This window comes from Gordionus sp. m RMFG-2023, chromosome 2 (assembly GCF_954871325.1).
Source record: "Gordionus sp. m RMFG-2023 chromosome 2, tfGorSpeb1-WG-v2, whole genome shotgun sequence".
Classification (NCBI taxonomy): domain Eukaryota; kingdom Metazoa; phylum Nematomorpha; class Gordioida; order Chordodea; family Parachordodidae; genus Gordionus; species Gordionus sp. m RMFG-2023.
The window spans coordinates 45,821,332-45,839,626 of NC_088776.1; the positions used below are offsets into that span (position 1 = coordinate 45,821,332).

General features: G+C 25.0%; 1 protein-coding gene across 2 annotated transcripts; it reads left to right on the forward strand.

The window, feature by feature from the left end:
• The first annotated feature begins 4,189 nt into the window (after nt 1-4,189).
• Nucleotides 4,190-10,335, forward strand: LOC135923813 (tyrosyl-DNA phosphodiesterase 1-like). 2 transcript variants are annotated; one of them, XM_065458762.1, is made up of 6 exons: nt 4,190-4,532; nt 4,572-4,756; nt 4,798-4,953; nt 4,996-5,336; nt 6,500-6,723; nt 9,893-10,335. In XM_065458762.1, the coding sequence occupies exons 1-6, from the start codon at nt 4,276-4,278 to the stop codon at nt 10,188-10,190; spliced, it is 1,461 nt and encodes a 486-aa protein (XP_065314834.1). In that variant the 5' UTR covers nt 4,190-4,275; the 3' UTR covers nt 10,191-10,335. The 2 variants fall into 2 exon arrangements, with proteins under 2 accessions (XP_065314834.1, XP_065314835.1); XM_065458763.1 differs by having other exon boundaries at nt 4,461-4,532; nt 4,579-4,756; nt 9,893-10,330.
• The last annotated feature ends 7,960 nt before the right edge of the window (nt 10,336-18,295 follow it).

Sequence of the window (18,295 nt, forward strand, 5' to 3'; positions counted from 1 at the left end):
TCTATTTGACGGATAACCGACTCGTAGCCCACCCAATGACTAAATACTGAATTGCTGGCGTTTTAAATCAAAATATCTTAATTTTTGTTTTATATGTGTATATTTACGTGCTAAGCATTATCCTAAAAAATCTTTTGAAAATAATTTGATTTGACCGATTGCCGAGCTCAAAACCGACCACTTACTAAATATTCGACCAAATTTACTATAAATTCTTAGTTATAAATTTATATAATTTTTGTATTAACACTTAAAATTTATGCAATACTATATGCTAAAGTATTTTTATTTTTATATAATAAATAAAATCTATAATACTCTCTAAAAATGTGTTATGTGCAAATATTTCAGATAATTTTAATTGTCTAAGAGATAAGCAATTGAGATTCAAAAAAGGGGCGTTTAAACCCCCTCCCCATGATTATATTCTTTCTAATATTTTTTTATTTTCCTTTATTATTTATATTCGAAATTATTATATTTTCCTGAATATTTTAAAAATATTTGGCATTATTTTAAAAATAAAAAAATTTGAGTTAGAAGTATATAAAAAATAATAAACAAATAAATAAATAAATACTTTTAAATAATAGCCGTTAAAATTTAAAATTGTTTTATAATTATAAATCATATTTTTGCTATTAAAATGTCTGATCTGTTCTCAAAGTTTTTATTTTGGTAAAATATATATTTAATAATATATTTTAAAATTTTATTATAGGTTAAAGGAAACGTTTATCCGCCAAATAGCGATATTCTAAAAATATTTTTTAGAATTATGTTTTACACGTATTTATAGACATATAATACGAAAATCAACATTTTTCAAATTGTATTACTAGTAAATTTGGTCAATCGAATATTTAGTAAATGGTCGGTTTTAAGCTCGGCAATCGGTCAAATCAAATTATTTTCAAAAAATTTTTTAGGATAATGCTTAGCACGTAAATATACACATATAAAACAAAAATTAAGATATTTTGATTTAAAACGCCAGCAATTCATTATTTAGTCATTGGGTGGGCTACGAGTCGGTTATCCGCCAAATAGCGATATTTTAAAAATATTTTTTGGGATTATGTTTTATACGTATTTATAGATACATAAAACGAAAATCAACATTTTTCAAATTGTATTACAAGTAAATTTGGTCAATCGAATATTTAGTAATTGGTCGGTTTTGAGCTCGGCAATCGGTCAAATCAAATTATTTTCAAAAAATTTTTTAGGATAATGCTTAGCACGTAAATATACACATATAAAACAAAAATTAAGATATTTTGATTTAAAACGCCAGCAATTCATTATTTAGTCATTGGGTGGGCTACGAGTCGGTTATCCGCCAAATAGCGATATTTTAAAAATATTTTTTGAGATTATGTTTTATACGTATTTATAGATATATAAAACGAAAATCAACATTTTTCAAATTGTATTACTAGTAAATTTGGTCAATCGAATATTTAGTAAATGGTCGGTTTTAAGCTCGGCAATCGGTCAAATCAAATTATTTTCAAAAAATTTTTTAGGATAATGCTTAGCACGTAAATATACACATATAAAACAAAAGTTAAGAGATTTTGATAAATAACGCCAGCAATATTTACCTTAGAAAATTTCCATTATTTTACTATTCTAAACCTACTCATAGATTAAACATCAAAGAAACCTAAATTTTTTTTTTATTTTTAGGTTTTTCATATGTATATATACTCAAATATAAAAAAAGCGCTATCCAATCATCATTCCGATTTCCTAAAATGATATTTACATATTTACGCATATAACGCCCTCTTACGGATATATATTTGTTAATTTATAAATTTGAAAAAAATTTATTTATGTTTTAATAAGCTATGAAAATATTTCTTTTATAATAATATTAACTCAAAATAAAATTATATATTATATGATATTTAATTAGTATCCTTCATTTAATAAAAAAATAATTTAAGTATATTTTAAAAAAAGTTTTAAAAATTTTCATTAAATAAAATATACATAATAAAATTTTGATTGATTATGATTAATTGCTTTTTAGCAATTCATTTTAGCAATTCAGTATTTAGTCATACCGCTTTTAAAAGGATCAAATTCCTATCACTATCTTTTCAAAAAAGGAATCAAAATTCAGGATCAACCTTTTTTAAAAAAAGGATCGCGATCACGATTTCGGAAAATAATTATGCTCTATGAAAAATTAACGAATATAAAAATAATTAAATTAAATTAAATTTATTGTAATCGAATAATATAACAATATTAATATAATTATTTATAATCAAGATTAACCTTTAAATAATTTATAGATTATTATCATTCAACATCCGCGTCCTTCATTAAGAACATATTTAGCGTATTTTCATTTATATCAGTAAGTAAAACATTAATTAAATCATCATTTGATAAAAAAATAATAATTAGGATTTGCCAAAAATTTTTTCCAATATTAATTTTTTTCTATAAAATTATTTGAAGAATCTACATATGGTTGATTCTGCAGTTTTCCAAATGGATAATTGACCTGGCAACAGATTCTGGAAGATTGATATGAGGCCAATTAAGGTTAAATTATGGGTGAATTATTGCCGCTAATATGCTGTTGCTCTCACGAAATCTATATTTAAGAATCTTAATTAAAATTATTATCGCAGCTGAGGAAAAAATAAAAGGTTCTAATTTCCTTCTATCCCTACAAAAACTCTATGTAATTTTCTTCTGGATCTACAATAGACATTAGTAAACATATACAAATAATTTATTTTATATTTAATTCAATATATAAAACTTGAGGTTGTTATATCAAATTCGCAAATGTTGTCTTGATATAATTTATGAGAAAAATATAAAAATGACTGAGGATGCTGAGAGATATTCAAAAAATAAATTATTTTACATTTTTTTATTTATTTATATACTTTCTAAGTAAAAAAATAAATTTATAAAAGGATCGAATATTAACAAATTGATTTCATTCTAAATTTAAGAGGAAATCGTAAATCTGGGTAAATTGCCAAAATTAGGATCGAATCCAAAATCTCTGATCCTTTAACAATTCTATCAATATCTAATTTTGCAAATAAGGTTATCCCATAGATAAGATTAAATTATTTAGAAACAGATTCCTATCGCGCTTTGATGAAATAAATGTAATTATATCACATAATTTAAATTAAAACATTTTCTGCTATAATTTCATAATCGTTTTTTTCCCTTGATAATACCCTTTAAATTAAGATTAATACGTAGAAAACATTGTGCTATATAATGGCCTTCCTGCTATTATATTCCAAATATCTATATATTTAAACTGTAACATTTTTTTTGATCTTGTCAAAGTAAGAGATGACAATTTTTTAAGATAATCAGTCAATTTATCATCTCCTTTACTTTGATAGATAATTTATTAAATGCCTATTTTTTTGGTTAATGGATTAGCATTGTTTGATTTATAATGAAGTTATAATAAACAAAATATTCACTAGCGATAAATAATATACAAAACATATAAAGTCGAATTTCTCATTAGTTACGCTATCCTTTTCCTAATAAAAGAACAAATGAATAAATATGTAAATTTGGAATATAATTTATTTTATTCAATTTTTTTTTTTATCTTTTTTATTTATTTATATTGTAAATATTTAAATTTGTTTATAATTTTTTGTAGCTCTTATATGGGGGGGGGAGTGTACTTTTCTATAGTTTAATACGCTTTAAATGTATATATCGCCTCGCAAACTTAATAAAATAGTTGCTTAAAAGTCCCCAAGCCTTATATTCTTTAAGGTGATTTTTTTTATTAAATCTAAAAACCATGAAAATCTTATATATTTGGCTATGTATAATATTTTTTATAGAAGATAAACAACTATTATTTTAAATCTACTTTTAAAAAATTAATGTCTTAAATTTAATACACCAATCTAGTGTTGTTAAACTCGTTTTGAGCCGATTTTTAAAAACGGCTAACTCAATATTTCGTTCAGAATAGTAATACGAAAGCCTGAAGATTTTGTTTGTAGAAGGAACAATGGTTTGGACATCTATTACCGAAATCTCGAGGCTTAGACAATATTTTTCTGGCTAAAATATTGAATTAGCCGTTTTTAAAAATCGGCTCAAAACGAGCCGTTTAACAACACTACACCAATCCATTCTTAATATACTTGTCATTTCTCACTCTATCTGTCAATTCTCTTTTAATTACACTGCTTGAGTATATTTATTAAAAGCATATGTCTGATATTATTTAAAAACCAAAATTTTCTTATTATGGGGAAAAGAGCGGGTCAGCTTTTTACTCAAGACTCAAAAAAACAAAAAATTTTAGATACGTCTGAAAGAGTTAAAGAATCAGAAAGATGTTTATATTATACGAATAAAATTAAAATACCAGATATGTTTAATGTTAATGCTATGTATTTAAAGGATATTCTAAGTATGAATAAAGAAGAGTATGTTTCTTCAGCACATTTTAATTATTGTATTGATATAAATTGGCTTACAAGCCAATATCCTGATGAAAATAAGTATATTTTATTTATTTAAAGATATATAGATTTATATAGGAATAAGCCTATATTAATTATTCATGGTTTTAAAGGGAATGATAAAGAAATGCTAGAAAACAGCAGTAAAATGTACAGTAACATAAATTTTGTTCAAGCTAAACTTAATATACCATTTGGCACCCATCACACCAAAATGATTTTTATTTTATACAAGGATGGATTGAGAGTCATTATACTTACAGGTTTCTTTTTAAACAACAGCTTTATTATATATATATATCAGCAAATATGATACAAGAAGATTGGGATGCAAAAACACAAGGTTTTTGGATAAGTCCCAAGTTCCCTATCCAGAAGGATAAAAAATCTTGTGACGATTTTGATTTTAAAAAAGATTTGCTTGCATATCTTGCTTCATACCAGTCTCCAAAGTTAAAAAGTCATTAAAAATATAAATTCATTATATTACTTAAATTTTCAGCTTGGGAAAATCATATCCAATCCCATGATATGTCTTTAGCTAATGTTAAATTAGTGGCATCTGTTCCAGGCAGACACATTGGAAAAAATATAAATGAATGGGGACATTTAAAATTACGAAATATCTTAAGTAAACATGGTCCTAAAGATGACAAGAAGGATATAATTATAGGTCAATGCTCTAGCATTGGCTCTTTAGGAAGTAAAAAAGAATCATGGTTGTGCAATGAATTTTTAGGCTCCTTACTACAAATTGAAAGCACCACAAAAAAATTTTTTGATAAAAATTATAAACCACAACATTTACAAAACACAACAGCTAAGAATGATTCATTTCATTTGGTAAATAATTTTATACTTAATTTACCCTCCTTTAAATGTGGTAACATACTTGTTATTTTTTTCCATGTGTTTCTTTATCCAAATATCTATTTATTTTTCAAAAATATTTGAATCATAGCTTTAAAAGTATACATTATATTTATTTAATGTAAAGAAAATTTTGTCTAATAAATTAATTAGGGTCAAATTAATATATGTGAACTGGACTATAGAATTTTCATAATTTTTCCAATCAGTTTTGTCAATGGGAAAGATACCATGTAGGCATAGTTAAGATTTTGCTGAGGGGTGAGGAAGCACTATTAGGTATGTTTTTTCTCCATAAATTTATTGGAGGTTAGTTTCACTTATTGTAGGCATTTGGCAATGTTAGATTTTTATCATAATAATTATGGTCTTTCACTTTTTTTTAAAATTAATATTCCTTTTTTTATAAAAAAAATTGAATTATAGTCATTATATTAAAAAGTTATTAACTTTTACTGATTTTTCTTTCAAATCCTTGGTTATATATTGTATACATTTTGGGAGGAGAGGAAGGGGTGTGTAAGGGGGGGGGTCTATTAGTTTAAAATGATATTTCGTAGAACATACAAATTTCAGAAGGGGGGATTAATACAGAATAAAAGATCTTCAATTTATTTCAAAATAACAAACAATTTTCATCATAAAGTCATAAAAACAATTAAATATATTTATTCCTTCTTGAAGACGAAAAAAAAATTAAGATATAATTTTAAACATCCGCCAAAAATGATATTGATGCAAGCACTCAGAATGGGCCTTATAATTTTTCTTCTAGCAGGGTAAACATATCACTACCCTCCACATTACCTATAATTTATGGAGGGTATTCACTTCCATACCTTCCTCTGTAAGCTGGGGATTTACAAATAAGAAGAAATATTTATAAGTGCCAGAGGAAAATAATTTATTTGTGTTTTACTATAATAGAATAATATCTATAAAAGCATAAGAAAAACAAAATAATTGAAAATTTTGCCAAGTCCTGCCCGACTCGATTTGAAATTTTAAAATAAAGGAGCGTATTTGAGAAAATGTATATTCAAATTTATGTAGAATTTAATATATACATACAACACAATGATGATATTTAGATTTAATCATAAATACGCTGACCTAAAAATGGTATTTTTTTCTAGGTTTTTCCAACTTTGGAAAACGTTAAAAATAGTTTTGAAGGTTATATAGCTGGGGGATCTATACCTTACTCAAATCAAACTCACTCAAAACAAAAATATCTTTCGGATCATATGTGCGAGTGGAAATCGAATGCTTTAGGGCGCTCCAGGGCCTCGCCGCATATCAAAACGTATGCTAGAATCAGTGAAGATGGAACGAAATTGCGTTGGCTTTTATTGACAAGGTTTTAATAAATTAATTTTGATATTGGGAAAAATATTTAATATGATACAAGCCAAAAGAGTTATAATAATTTCGATAGTTTTTTCTTAAATTTATATTGCATCCATATCACCTTAGGCCATTCACCAATACCCGATTCTAATTTTTTATGAAATAAAATATAATCCAAAACAAATTTTAAATTTATAAGGAAAAAGGTGAAATATTTAAAGAATTAATAAGTAAGGCACCAATTACTTTATTTCGTAGTAAAATTGATTTAAAATTAATAAGTAAAGTAATAAATATTCACGTAAACCAGATATTTAGAACTTATGTATGTTATCCGTTTTGGCATAACCAATTTTTGCCATAATTTTTTTTTACCCTTTAACCATCTACTAAAGAGATTAAAGCAATAATATGTACTAATTAAGCTCTACTTAATGGTTTGGTATAATTTTCAGAGTTAGTGTTTCCAAAATCTGGGCTGCCTGGTCACCCTCAGTAAATGGGAGAGTACCGCAAAATAAAATGAAATATACCATATTGACCAAACTTCCACAATATCTACCGCAATTTAATTTCCACAAGATTTTTATTCAAAAATAAATTTTTTAAGATAAAAATTTATAAACCAAAAAGTGTCCAAATTATGTTGCATTATTTTCTTTTTATTGATTATAAATTGAAATAAAGAAAATCAACTATTTTTTTTAATCCAGGGATACGAACCGTAACGAATATCAATTCGGTTTAGACAAAAATAAAAGTTCTGGGTTGGGTCTTAAAGAAATAATAATATCGTTTCGGTTTGATACTTTAAAAACGGGTTGATTTTTTTTTCCATACAACCTAATTAGAAATATGTAAAGAACAGCGCATCTTTTAAAATTTTCTCTATTCCAAAAATAATAAGATTAAATATATTAAAATATTTTTAATATTCTCAAATTATATTTATAAGGAGAAAGAATAGATAAATGGCTGAGAATAAGTTAACCTGGGTAGTTGGCACAGTCAAATAGCAATATACAAATATTAATATTTTTTAAAAGAATTAGTATATCAAAAGATTTAGACCAGACCTTGGTTTGGTTTAGGTTCGGATGGCTAATCTTTTAACTGTTGAGGTTCGATTCAGATCCTTTAAATAATAGAGTTTAATACCAGTTTAACTATATGATTCAGGGTAAGTTTGTATCCCTGTTTAGATAGTAAGTTTTGTTTTATCAGGTTTTGAGATTTTATTTCAAAAAACATCCTTTAGATTTATGGATTATGAAAAATTTTCCTTAGATAGTACTTCCTCCTACATCATCATAAGTAAAAGGCAAAATCATTAAAATATGATCCACATGTGAATAATATTCGGGGGATGTAATTATTTCACATGACCCTCAAAAATTAAGTATGCTACTTTTTTAATTGAACGAACGTGAAAACCGAACTTAATGCTTGTTTAGAGTGCGTTTTGTATGTAGACGTTTCATTTAAAATATTTTGCCTCATTTTTCCAAATGAATAAACTTGATATTAAATGGGAATATATTTAATATTAAAGTTTAGGAATAAATAGGTGAAACAGCTATAATGCTAATTGGCTATTTATTATAGATTTTGTTGCTCACTTAATTAATTTTGTTGGAATTATGTTAATTTTCTATTACATTTGTTCATTTGCAGAGTTATTAACATCAAGATACAAAAATGTTGAAGGTATATTTAGATGTTTTTCGAGATATCTATATTTAGATAAATTTAGATATATTGTTTTAAGTTTTTCTTATTAAAAATTTTAATTCAATTCATTAAATATTCTGTCCGATAACTTCTCACTTATCAGAATTTATCCATTTATTATAAAATTTGATCTTTCGGAACTTTTATAAGAAACAACTTTATGCATATTTGCTCTTACATGCTCATTGACTTAAATTTTCTCATTTTCCATTAAATTTGCTTTAATATCAAAATTAGTCTTGGCAATTTTAGGCGGAATGGCTCTAGGAGAAGAGTCAGTACACCCTATACTCATAGTTTGTTATTTTTAAAATAAACACTAAAACATATACAATATAGTTGTGTTACTTATTTTTATAATGAATAAACAAATTTTTAATTTGATTATAGTTATTTAAAATTATACATAGACAATAATTAAATATACATATAATAAAATATGTATAAAAAAATTGAAGATATGACCGATTGATGGCTTAAGGCCCGCATAAGGGGACCACCATATAAAAAATATATAACAAAAATTTATCCACAATTTAAAAATTTTTACCTGGCAACTCTGTTCACTTTACGCTTAAAGCATGACGTCATAGTTTTGATTTTGTTTTATAACTTGGTTTCATTTTTGTGGTTCGTAAAACTGATTGAGAATTTATAAGTACTCGATATTTAGTTCCTATATATATATTTCATTCTGACATGATGCCAATTTGAAACTTTTTCTTGTTTATAAAATTTTACCAAACGAATAAAAATAATATACGATTAAGCACCAGACAATTGATAAAATTTTCAGAATATTCTCAGGAGCTTTATTAATAGTAAAGTTGGGCAAAAATTTTTGCTAATAATTTTTTCCTTTTATATAGGCGACTATACTTGTTAAAACACTCAACTAATGAAGCAGGAAACATTGGCATAGATTTTAGAATTTGTGCTTCCAAGTGTTTACAAATACATATTTTTTTCCTGTTATTTATGGAATTTATTCAAAATTTAAAAATAATGCCGCGTGATTCAATAATTACAATGATCAAAATTGATAATTTCAAAACATTCCCAAGTTCTAAAATATAGTTACGCCTATTGCATGACCGTGAATATTCTACCTAGAAAAGAGTTGAATAACTGACAACTCTTTTTTTTAAATATTTTATTTATCTAATATGTATACTTTCTTATTCTTAAATTAGTAACCCGGGTCTTAAAATTAATTTTTTGAAAACAAACTAATGTCGGTAAAAGTATCGAAAAAGGATTTAAATTATGAGCGGGGTCAGAATATTAATACTTTTTCCTCATTCTTGTCAGGCCTTTTTTCTGATTCAAATCATGAAACGATCCAATGAATATATCTGCAATACATCATATGTATAATATAATTCTCTTTGACATGATTAATAATTTAATTTTTTTTCATTTGAAAAAATAAATAAAATAAAACTTAGCGCTAATCTTTCAAAAGCCGCGTGGGGAACCCTAGAAAAGAACAACACGCAATTAGCTATAAGATCTTACGAGTTGGGAGTTTTATTTTTACCAAAATTTTGTGGAATCCTTGATCAAGATTATTTTAACTTATCGGGAAGTTATATAAATAATGAGATCAAACAAATACCTCGAATGTATTTGCCTTACGATTACCCTTTAGCCAAATACAGTTCAAACGATAACCCCTGGTTTGTTGATTTGGAGCATGGGCCAAAAGAGAGAGATATTTTGAATAACACTTGGCCGCCTAAATAAATTTTTTTAAATATACTGATCGATTTTATTTTTTTAATAAGTTTACATATTATTGTTAATTTATTCACTAATTTTTATATTTTGTAAATAAAATTAATACAGAAAGATGGAGAATTATGGGTATTTATTTGCATAAAATTATCAATTTTACTTGGGATTTATAAAATTTGCCCTAAAACACGATTTCGATACCTTCATATATTAATTGTTAGTCATGTAATATTCGAACATTTTTTCCTCAGGGGGGGGGGGCTAAGGTGCCTCTTTATTATTAAATAAATAATTACTTAGAATTTACTGTTTTAAAAGGGAAAAGAAGAATATCAGGAGAGGCAAACTTATCCCTAATTAGGCAGAACTACAGAAGTAACATTTGCACGGTCCGGCCTAGATTTTTTTAAAATATATATTACATTTCGTTTAAATGTAGATTCATAGATTTTATAATAATAATCAATATCATAAAAATCAACGATATCTTTTATTAATGCTTGAATTCATTCAAATTAATAATTAAAGAAAATTTATACATATTCTTACAATTAATTGTAAGCATAATATAGTATCGCATTTTGAATTAATAAAAATTTCTTATGACATTGTAAAAAACATTCTTTAATTTTTTTTAAATGTATTCAGTAGAGCTGTGCCGAACCATATATTTTTCACCGATCCTATCCGCTATTTATACTGATTTTATTACTTCCCCCCTTGAACCAAATGTAATTAAGAAATCAATATTTTTTATTCAAAAAATCGAATAATGCATTTAATTATTATTTTTTTCTACAATTAAGACTATAATAAAAAAATATATTTCATAATATATCCATTTTATGTTGGTATGAATTATAAAATTGTAATAATTAATATATAAAATTGTAATATTTAATATATAAAATTATAATATATTAGAATTTTTAAAATAAATATATCCTGAGACCTGCAGAGGTACCATTTGAACTGCCCGGCCCGGATTTTTTTTCCAAAAATTTTTTAAGGCCCTGCCTGGCCCGAGTTTTATATTTTAAGGGCCTGCCCGGCTTTTTTTTAAAAAAAATTTCATGCCCTGCCTAGATTTTTTTTAAAATATATTTTATTTTTTTTTTGATTTTTAGCTAATAGTGGTGATTTCAAATATTTGGTTTTAAAATATACGCCCGGCAGGGCTGGGCCTGCAGGTCTTTGATAAAATCCTCTAGATTTTCTGGCAATAAGCTTCTAAGATATGGATTATCTATATCCCCTGCCGTACTGAAGGCAGACTCTGATTCCGCAGATAATGCATTTTGCAAAATTATCTTTATCTTTTGAAAAATATTTCCATAATTCAGATATTATATTTAAAAAATTCTTTTATTTATATAAATAATAAAATTGGCGTTACTATTTAAAAAGATTTAAAATAAATAAAATTTTGGTTGTTCCTTTCTATTTTTATAAAAAAACTTTTAAAATACTAGAAATCTATTTAAAAGACGAAATAAAATTTAGATGGTGTTGTGCATTTGCATTGTTTAAAAAAAAAATTATTTAGAAAATATAATAAATAACAAAAAAAAAGAAAAATAATTAGATCGGATCGGGTTTTACAGGTATCGGCCCGATCCGATATTTTGGAAAACGCTAAATATCGGCGCCCTAGTATTCAGACCCATGGTATTGTTTACCATCCCAGTGGATATGCTTCTTTATGAACAATCAATTGAAATTGCCACATATATAAGATTTAGATTTAGCTCGTAGATATTTTGTTAATGGTAGAATTTAAAAATCCTATAAAAACATTTATTTAATTGATGAATTAAAATTAGCAGGATTATGATAATTTGTAGATGTTGAATAAAAAGATTCTTTTAAAAAATCTGTGCTACATAGACATGAGTATTTGTTTGGTTTAAATATTTCTCTTTAAACTGCATGGCTTCTACTTAAAAGAGCCTTATTGTTAATTAGAAACCTAGATAATTAAAAAAAATAATCATCATTTTGATTCAAAGCCACATCTTATTCTATATAGAAATAAAGTGATCAAGAATAAAAATAATTTTAAAAAAGAAGTCAGAGATATTAACATTATGTTTGTAAATTAAAAAATAGTAAAAAATATGTATGTTACAGAAATTAATTACAATTATTGAATTATTTTTTTTACTCATGATATTATATATTATAACATTCAAATTTAACTTATTTTTTAATATATAAAGATTGTTAAAGGTTTAAAAATTTCAGAATGTAATTTAATAAAAACAGAAAAATATATAAATAAATGCTATTACATATATTTCATTAACTATTAATTACTTGTGACAAAATACATCCTTTTTTTATGCTGAACATAAGATTTATTAAAATTAATGCATATGATAATAATCGCTATTTTACAAATGGCTGCCAAATGAATATAACATATAACTGAGCGTTGAGCAGTCTGTTAATATAAGTCTATGAATAGATACAATACAGTATTGTGCAAATTTCAAAACATTTCCATATTTTTTAATTCGTTTGTAAATAAAATAAAACTTGTAAAATTTAGTGCTGTAAAGTAACGTCTTTAATAACTTCATTACCTTTTTTGAAGAAAAGAAACGCCATTCGTTAACTTCTTCTAGAGGTAACGAGTAACGGTAACGCGTTTCTTTTTTTTTGAGTAACAATAACGCAAAACGTTACTTAAAATTTTTTCTTAAAAAAATATTAAAAAAAGAAAATCATATTTTATTATATACTTAAAATTACTTTTGTTGCTATTAATTTAACTTCAAATTATTAATAAATTTAAAGAATAAAATAGTGATTTTAAAAAATTTTGTTTAAATAAATATGTATTTTTAAATAAATAGTTATATGGAATAAAACTAAAGCAATATTGTTTTAGAGAACTGAACCTGGATATTTTGCCTGATTCCTTTAAATAATATATCAGAATTATGAATATAAAACTGAAAAATTATATTTGACAATCATAATTTCAATTTTTAATGTTTTCCTTGACAATAAGCTTAGTGAGGAATTAAAAGCAATTAAATTTTTAAAAGATTTCTCTTCAATTTAATAAAAAATGCAGGAATTAAACATTTTGATTAAAAAATTATAGACATTCCTCAAAAATGAAAGAGATTAGTTAACATTTGAATAGTAATAAACAAATTTTAAGCCAATCATCTCACTCATTGAGATGCAGAATTCATCTCTAAATCAATTACAAAAATAGCACAATCAGCTGCTGATAAATTAGTTTTTAATTTTGTAATTTAAGAATTACAACTATTTTCAATTGTAGAAAACATTGCATTTATTAATATTATCAAAAAATTGTAGCTAACTAAAAATGTGATGTCTTATCATACCCTGGTATTAAAAATTAATGGCAAATAAATTAGTGAATTTATTGTGTACCCCAAAAATTGTCTATTCAACTGTAGAATCTTGATCAGCTCATCATCGGATTTTATAAATTGATAATATTGTCTTTTAAAAAAGTTCTTATTTAGGGATGAGGTTCATTGGCTACACCCAAACACTCTTGAGAGGGTTTCAGAGCTTCTAACCCAAAAACACACATTTGTTTATTTAGCAAAAATAATCTTTGAAATTTTTACCACATATAAGATACAAAATAAAGTAACCAAATGCATTACCGACAATGCTAGAAATTATATAAAAGCTTTCAAGTTTAAAAATTATAATATGTTTATTAAAAATTTATTAGAGTCAGTGGCGTCGCTAGGGGGGGGGAGGGGCGCATAGGGGCTCGAGCCCCCTGAAAAATTTGAATAGCCCCCTGAAGCAAAAATTTTTTTTTAATGGCTCCTTAATATCCCCTTGAACTAAAAATAAATTTTTTTGATTGCCCACTGAAAATGATTTCTTTTATAATTCCATTAAGTAATATTTAAATATAATTTTATTATTTAGAAATTAATAATACTATTTAAATTTTTATTAAATGAATATTATTTTAATTATTAGATTAGATTAATACATATAAATTATATTTTCACTATGTTAGCTTGCAATCAAATTCTGTATTAAAAATATAATATCAATAACTCACTAAATATTAATTTAGCTTTGCCAGTTGAAATTTAATTGACTTTTATTATTTAAATTTTTATTTAACCCTAATTAAATAAATATAATCATATATTATTTGAAATTAACAAATTTAATATTGTGCCGAGTTCAAAATTACTAATCAACTGTATATTTATTTTGAAATTATATTATCATACCTTAAAAATATTTTCAAGGTCCAAATAAGTATAAGACATTTCTTTATAAAAAGTAAGTAAACATATAGTTTATAATCCTCTACTATAAACAGTTGTTTATAAAATATTAGATATAAAGCCACTTTTATAGACGTATTTGACAGTTATATAATATGTTACAGTTAATATTATAATAAATTTTACTACTAAATGGTTTTGATAATAAATATAATAACAAATTGCATTCAAGTATTTAACGCCATCTATTTAGTTATATATAATTAAATCAATTAAACCCTTATTATTCATCCTGCAATAGATGTAATAAATTTGATATCTTTTCTTCTCTTTTTTGCCTATTTTTAGGAAAGCTATTTTTTTCATTTTTGAAAAACATTCTTGAGTTAAATTTTTAATACAAGTATATTTTTGATATTATTACAAACTACTATTATTTTAATATATAATATACCAAGGTGGTGCGATTTTATATAAAATCTTAATTGTTTGATCATATCATTCTGGTCCTTATTTTATAGTTAGAAAATGTTTCATTTCTAATATGGCATTGCCGTGTAAATAAAACTCCAGGCTTCAATATATTTGAATAATTATTTCTTCCAAAGATTTTTAGTATTTTTATTTTATCAATTTATCCAACATAATAAATTCTAATATTAGTTTACATCGTGAGTGTCATGGCTATTACTGCATATTAACCAGCATCTATTATTTGTGTTACTATGTAATTTAAGATTATTACTATAACGGCTGAGAGCATATAATTGCATATTTTAGGTAAACAATAATGGTCAACTGTGTAGTTTATATATCATTTAAAATGGAAGATAATCTTAGAAATTTAATATCTCACAATAATTTTCTCGATTACTTATCTAGCTTCCATCATGTCATCTAAGAGGAAGCTCTAACCACCATATAGTTTTATGATTTGGATTGGTCGTTTATACTCTCTCCTTCAAAAATTGTTGATTTGGTTTAGGCCTATAAATTTTTCCTTATTAGTCCATTCTATAAAACATTGTCTAAAATGGTTACAGAGAATTATACTAGTTTTTGATAACTTTATGTCAATGTAAGTTGATAAGAATTATATTTTTGCATTATGTGATTTTTTATATGCCAGTTTATTCTGTATGCATAATATAATTAATGACAAAATATGAAAATCAGAAAAATTGTTCAGAGTTAACAAATTTTAAAAAAGTATAATATATTAATATAAAACCCGGCCGTAGTCCGGCCAAAAGCGGGGCGAAGGCCAGCAATTGGGGGGTATGGGCTCTTCGCCTTATAAAATTTTTTAAGCCCCCTGAGATTGTGAAGGCTAGCGACGCCCCTGATTAGAGTATATGAAAAAGGAGAGTAATCGGACGATGATTTACTTCATTTGTCATCATTATTTGATTTATTTGAAAATCAAAATACTAATGATAGTATTGTATACTTACATAATCATTCCCGTTCAGCACACACTTTATATCTCATTGCAAGTGTTGACACTGAAAAGGCAGGTAACGATGTCCATTTTAAAACCATTTCTAAAATTACATTTTCTAAGTATAAGCTATTGTGGAATAAACATGGGCAATCTTCAAACTGTGCAGCCGTTTTTAAACCGGTTATAACAAGATGAAACATCTTTTTATAACTCCGAGAAATTAATAGATAGTCTTGTTAAGGAGAATTGCCAAAAATTTGACGAATCTTTTGATAAATCTGAATTACAGAGATTTTTTCATGGATGAATGAATATTGTAAGTTAATTAAGAAATATGATATGTATATATATGATTTTATAGGTTATGAAACCGATTGCTATAGCTCTTTCAATTTTAGAGAGCGAAGAAAAAATGCATTTGGGATATCTTACTCCCACGATAACTATTATAATATTAAAACTTGAAAAATGGATTTAAATAATTTCAAGTTTTGAAGCCGCTTATTAATTCAATCCTATAAGGCAAGATAAAAGGTATACAGTTCAATTATTGCTTACAATTTATATTTTGATTATCTTTTATTTCAATAGATTCAAACCATCTATAAAGATGAATATATACTATCCGCAATAATTCACCCTCTATTTAAATTGGATTGGCCCTGAATAAAATTAGAGGTCAACAAAGGAAGAATGCAAGAAATTATATACAGTTTGAGAAAAGATCTAGATAAAGTAAGAGCAAACTTAATTCCTTTATCCAACACATACCAGAATATTTTCTGATAAAGATAAAAAAAAATTTGATGAGGAAATGAATGAAGGTTACGTGTGAAGATGATCTATTAAGTTTTTTTTGAAAATAAATATAATTCTTTAAATATTTTTAATAAATCCCCGAATTAAAAATTTTATTTATAAAATATAATACAACTCTCTCATCCTCTGCTTCAATTGAACGTGTGTTTAGCACTGCGAAAGCTTTGAGTACTAAGCGCTCTTGTTTGTCTGATCAAAATTTTGAAAATCAATTGTTGCTAATAACAATTAAAAAATTGGTACAAAAAGATGTTATCTTATATATAATATATTATTTTTGTATAATTTTATATGAAAATTTATAAAAAGATCTTATCTTATTATATATTCTTTTTGTATAGTTTTATTTATATTATATATTGTAGGAAAAAATAAATATTTGTAAATAATATTTAATTTTTTAAGTAACAGTAACCTGTTACTTTTTTGAATAGTAAGTAACGCGCGTTCCTTTTTCAAAAAGGTAAAGAGTAACGGTATCGAGTTTATTTTTTGTAGTAACGTTTAAAGCACTAGTAAATATTGATAAGAATATATAATATGTTGTTTTAATAATTTTTTATTTTATAAGTCAAATAATTCTATTTTCAAATAAATTTAAAAATAAGGAAATGTTTTTCATCAAAACTGGTCAACACTGTAAAATTATGTTTAGAATTAAAATCACTTAATTTAACGTTTATGTAAAAATATAAATATATGTAATTTATTTATAATAGAATTAGTAAATTTATGTTTAGAATAAGAATCAGTAAATTTATGTTACCGCAATGTCCTTGAGTTGGACTAGCAGGATAAGCATAAGGGGTAATTTATTTTCATTAATCCAAATATTTCATATTGGATAAAACTAAAAAATTTATACTTTATATTTTACATTTCTATTTAGGCAAGAATCTAGGTTACTACTTATTCGCTTTTTTAAAAAATATGTGCTAGCAACTAACCCTTAGAATGATGGGTAAATCAGAGATTTCCCTGGATGAATTAATAATTTGCCCATCTTATGAGCTATGAATTAAAATTTTAGATCTAAAATAAGGCATGCAAAACCATCATCTAACAATATTTATAAATATATAAGTAAAAGATTTTAGGTGTTCAAATTTCTGATTCATCCTCAAACGAAGGAGAAATATCTGATTGACCCGTTACTCTGACGGGTTAGCTACTAGTAAATTTATAATACTTTAAATTGTGTTTACAATTAACCCTTTAAAGTCCTGTGAGTTAATTTGACATCATCAACTTGCATATTTTTATAACTAAGAAAGCTTAATGATTTAATTTGGCATCACAATATAAATATAAAATAAATTAATCCTATTTTATTAATTCTCAAGGTAATATATGCTTTTGCTTGTATTTTAGTACGTTTTAACTTTTCACCTTCATGTTCCGATTCTGGTCAGATTATAAAAGTTCTATTTCTTTTAATTTTTATGATATACCTTCTATTATTAGTGGATTGCATATAGAATCTGACAATATTTATCATAATTCTAACATTTTTATTTTTAATATAATCTATGTATAGGCGCCCATAGACGCCAAATGGAATCATTATTTTTTATATAAATACATATAAAAAAAAAATAGTTATT

What these genes read in the sequence shown, in the direction of transcription:
- LOC135923813 (XM_065458762.1), top strand. Translation starts at nt 4,276, where the DNA reads ATGGGGAAAAGAGCGGGTCAGCTTTTTACTCAAGACTCAAAAAAACAA. An exon ending in GAGAGTCATTATACTTACAG is followed by an intron (nt 4,757 to 4,797) that starts GTTTCTTTTTAA and finishes TATATATATCAG; the next exon opens with CAAATATGATACAAGAAGAT. An exon ending in CCAGTCTCCAAAGTTAAAAA is followed by an intron (nt 4,954 to 4,995) that starts GTCATTAAAAAT and finishes TTAAATTTTCAG; the next exon opens with CTTGGGAAAATCATATCCAA.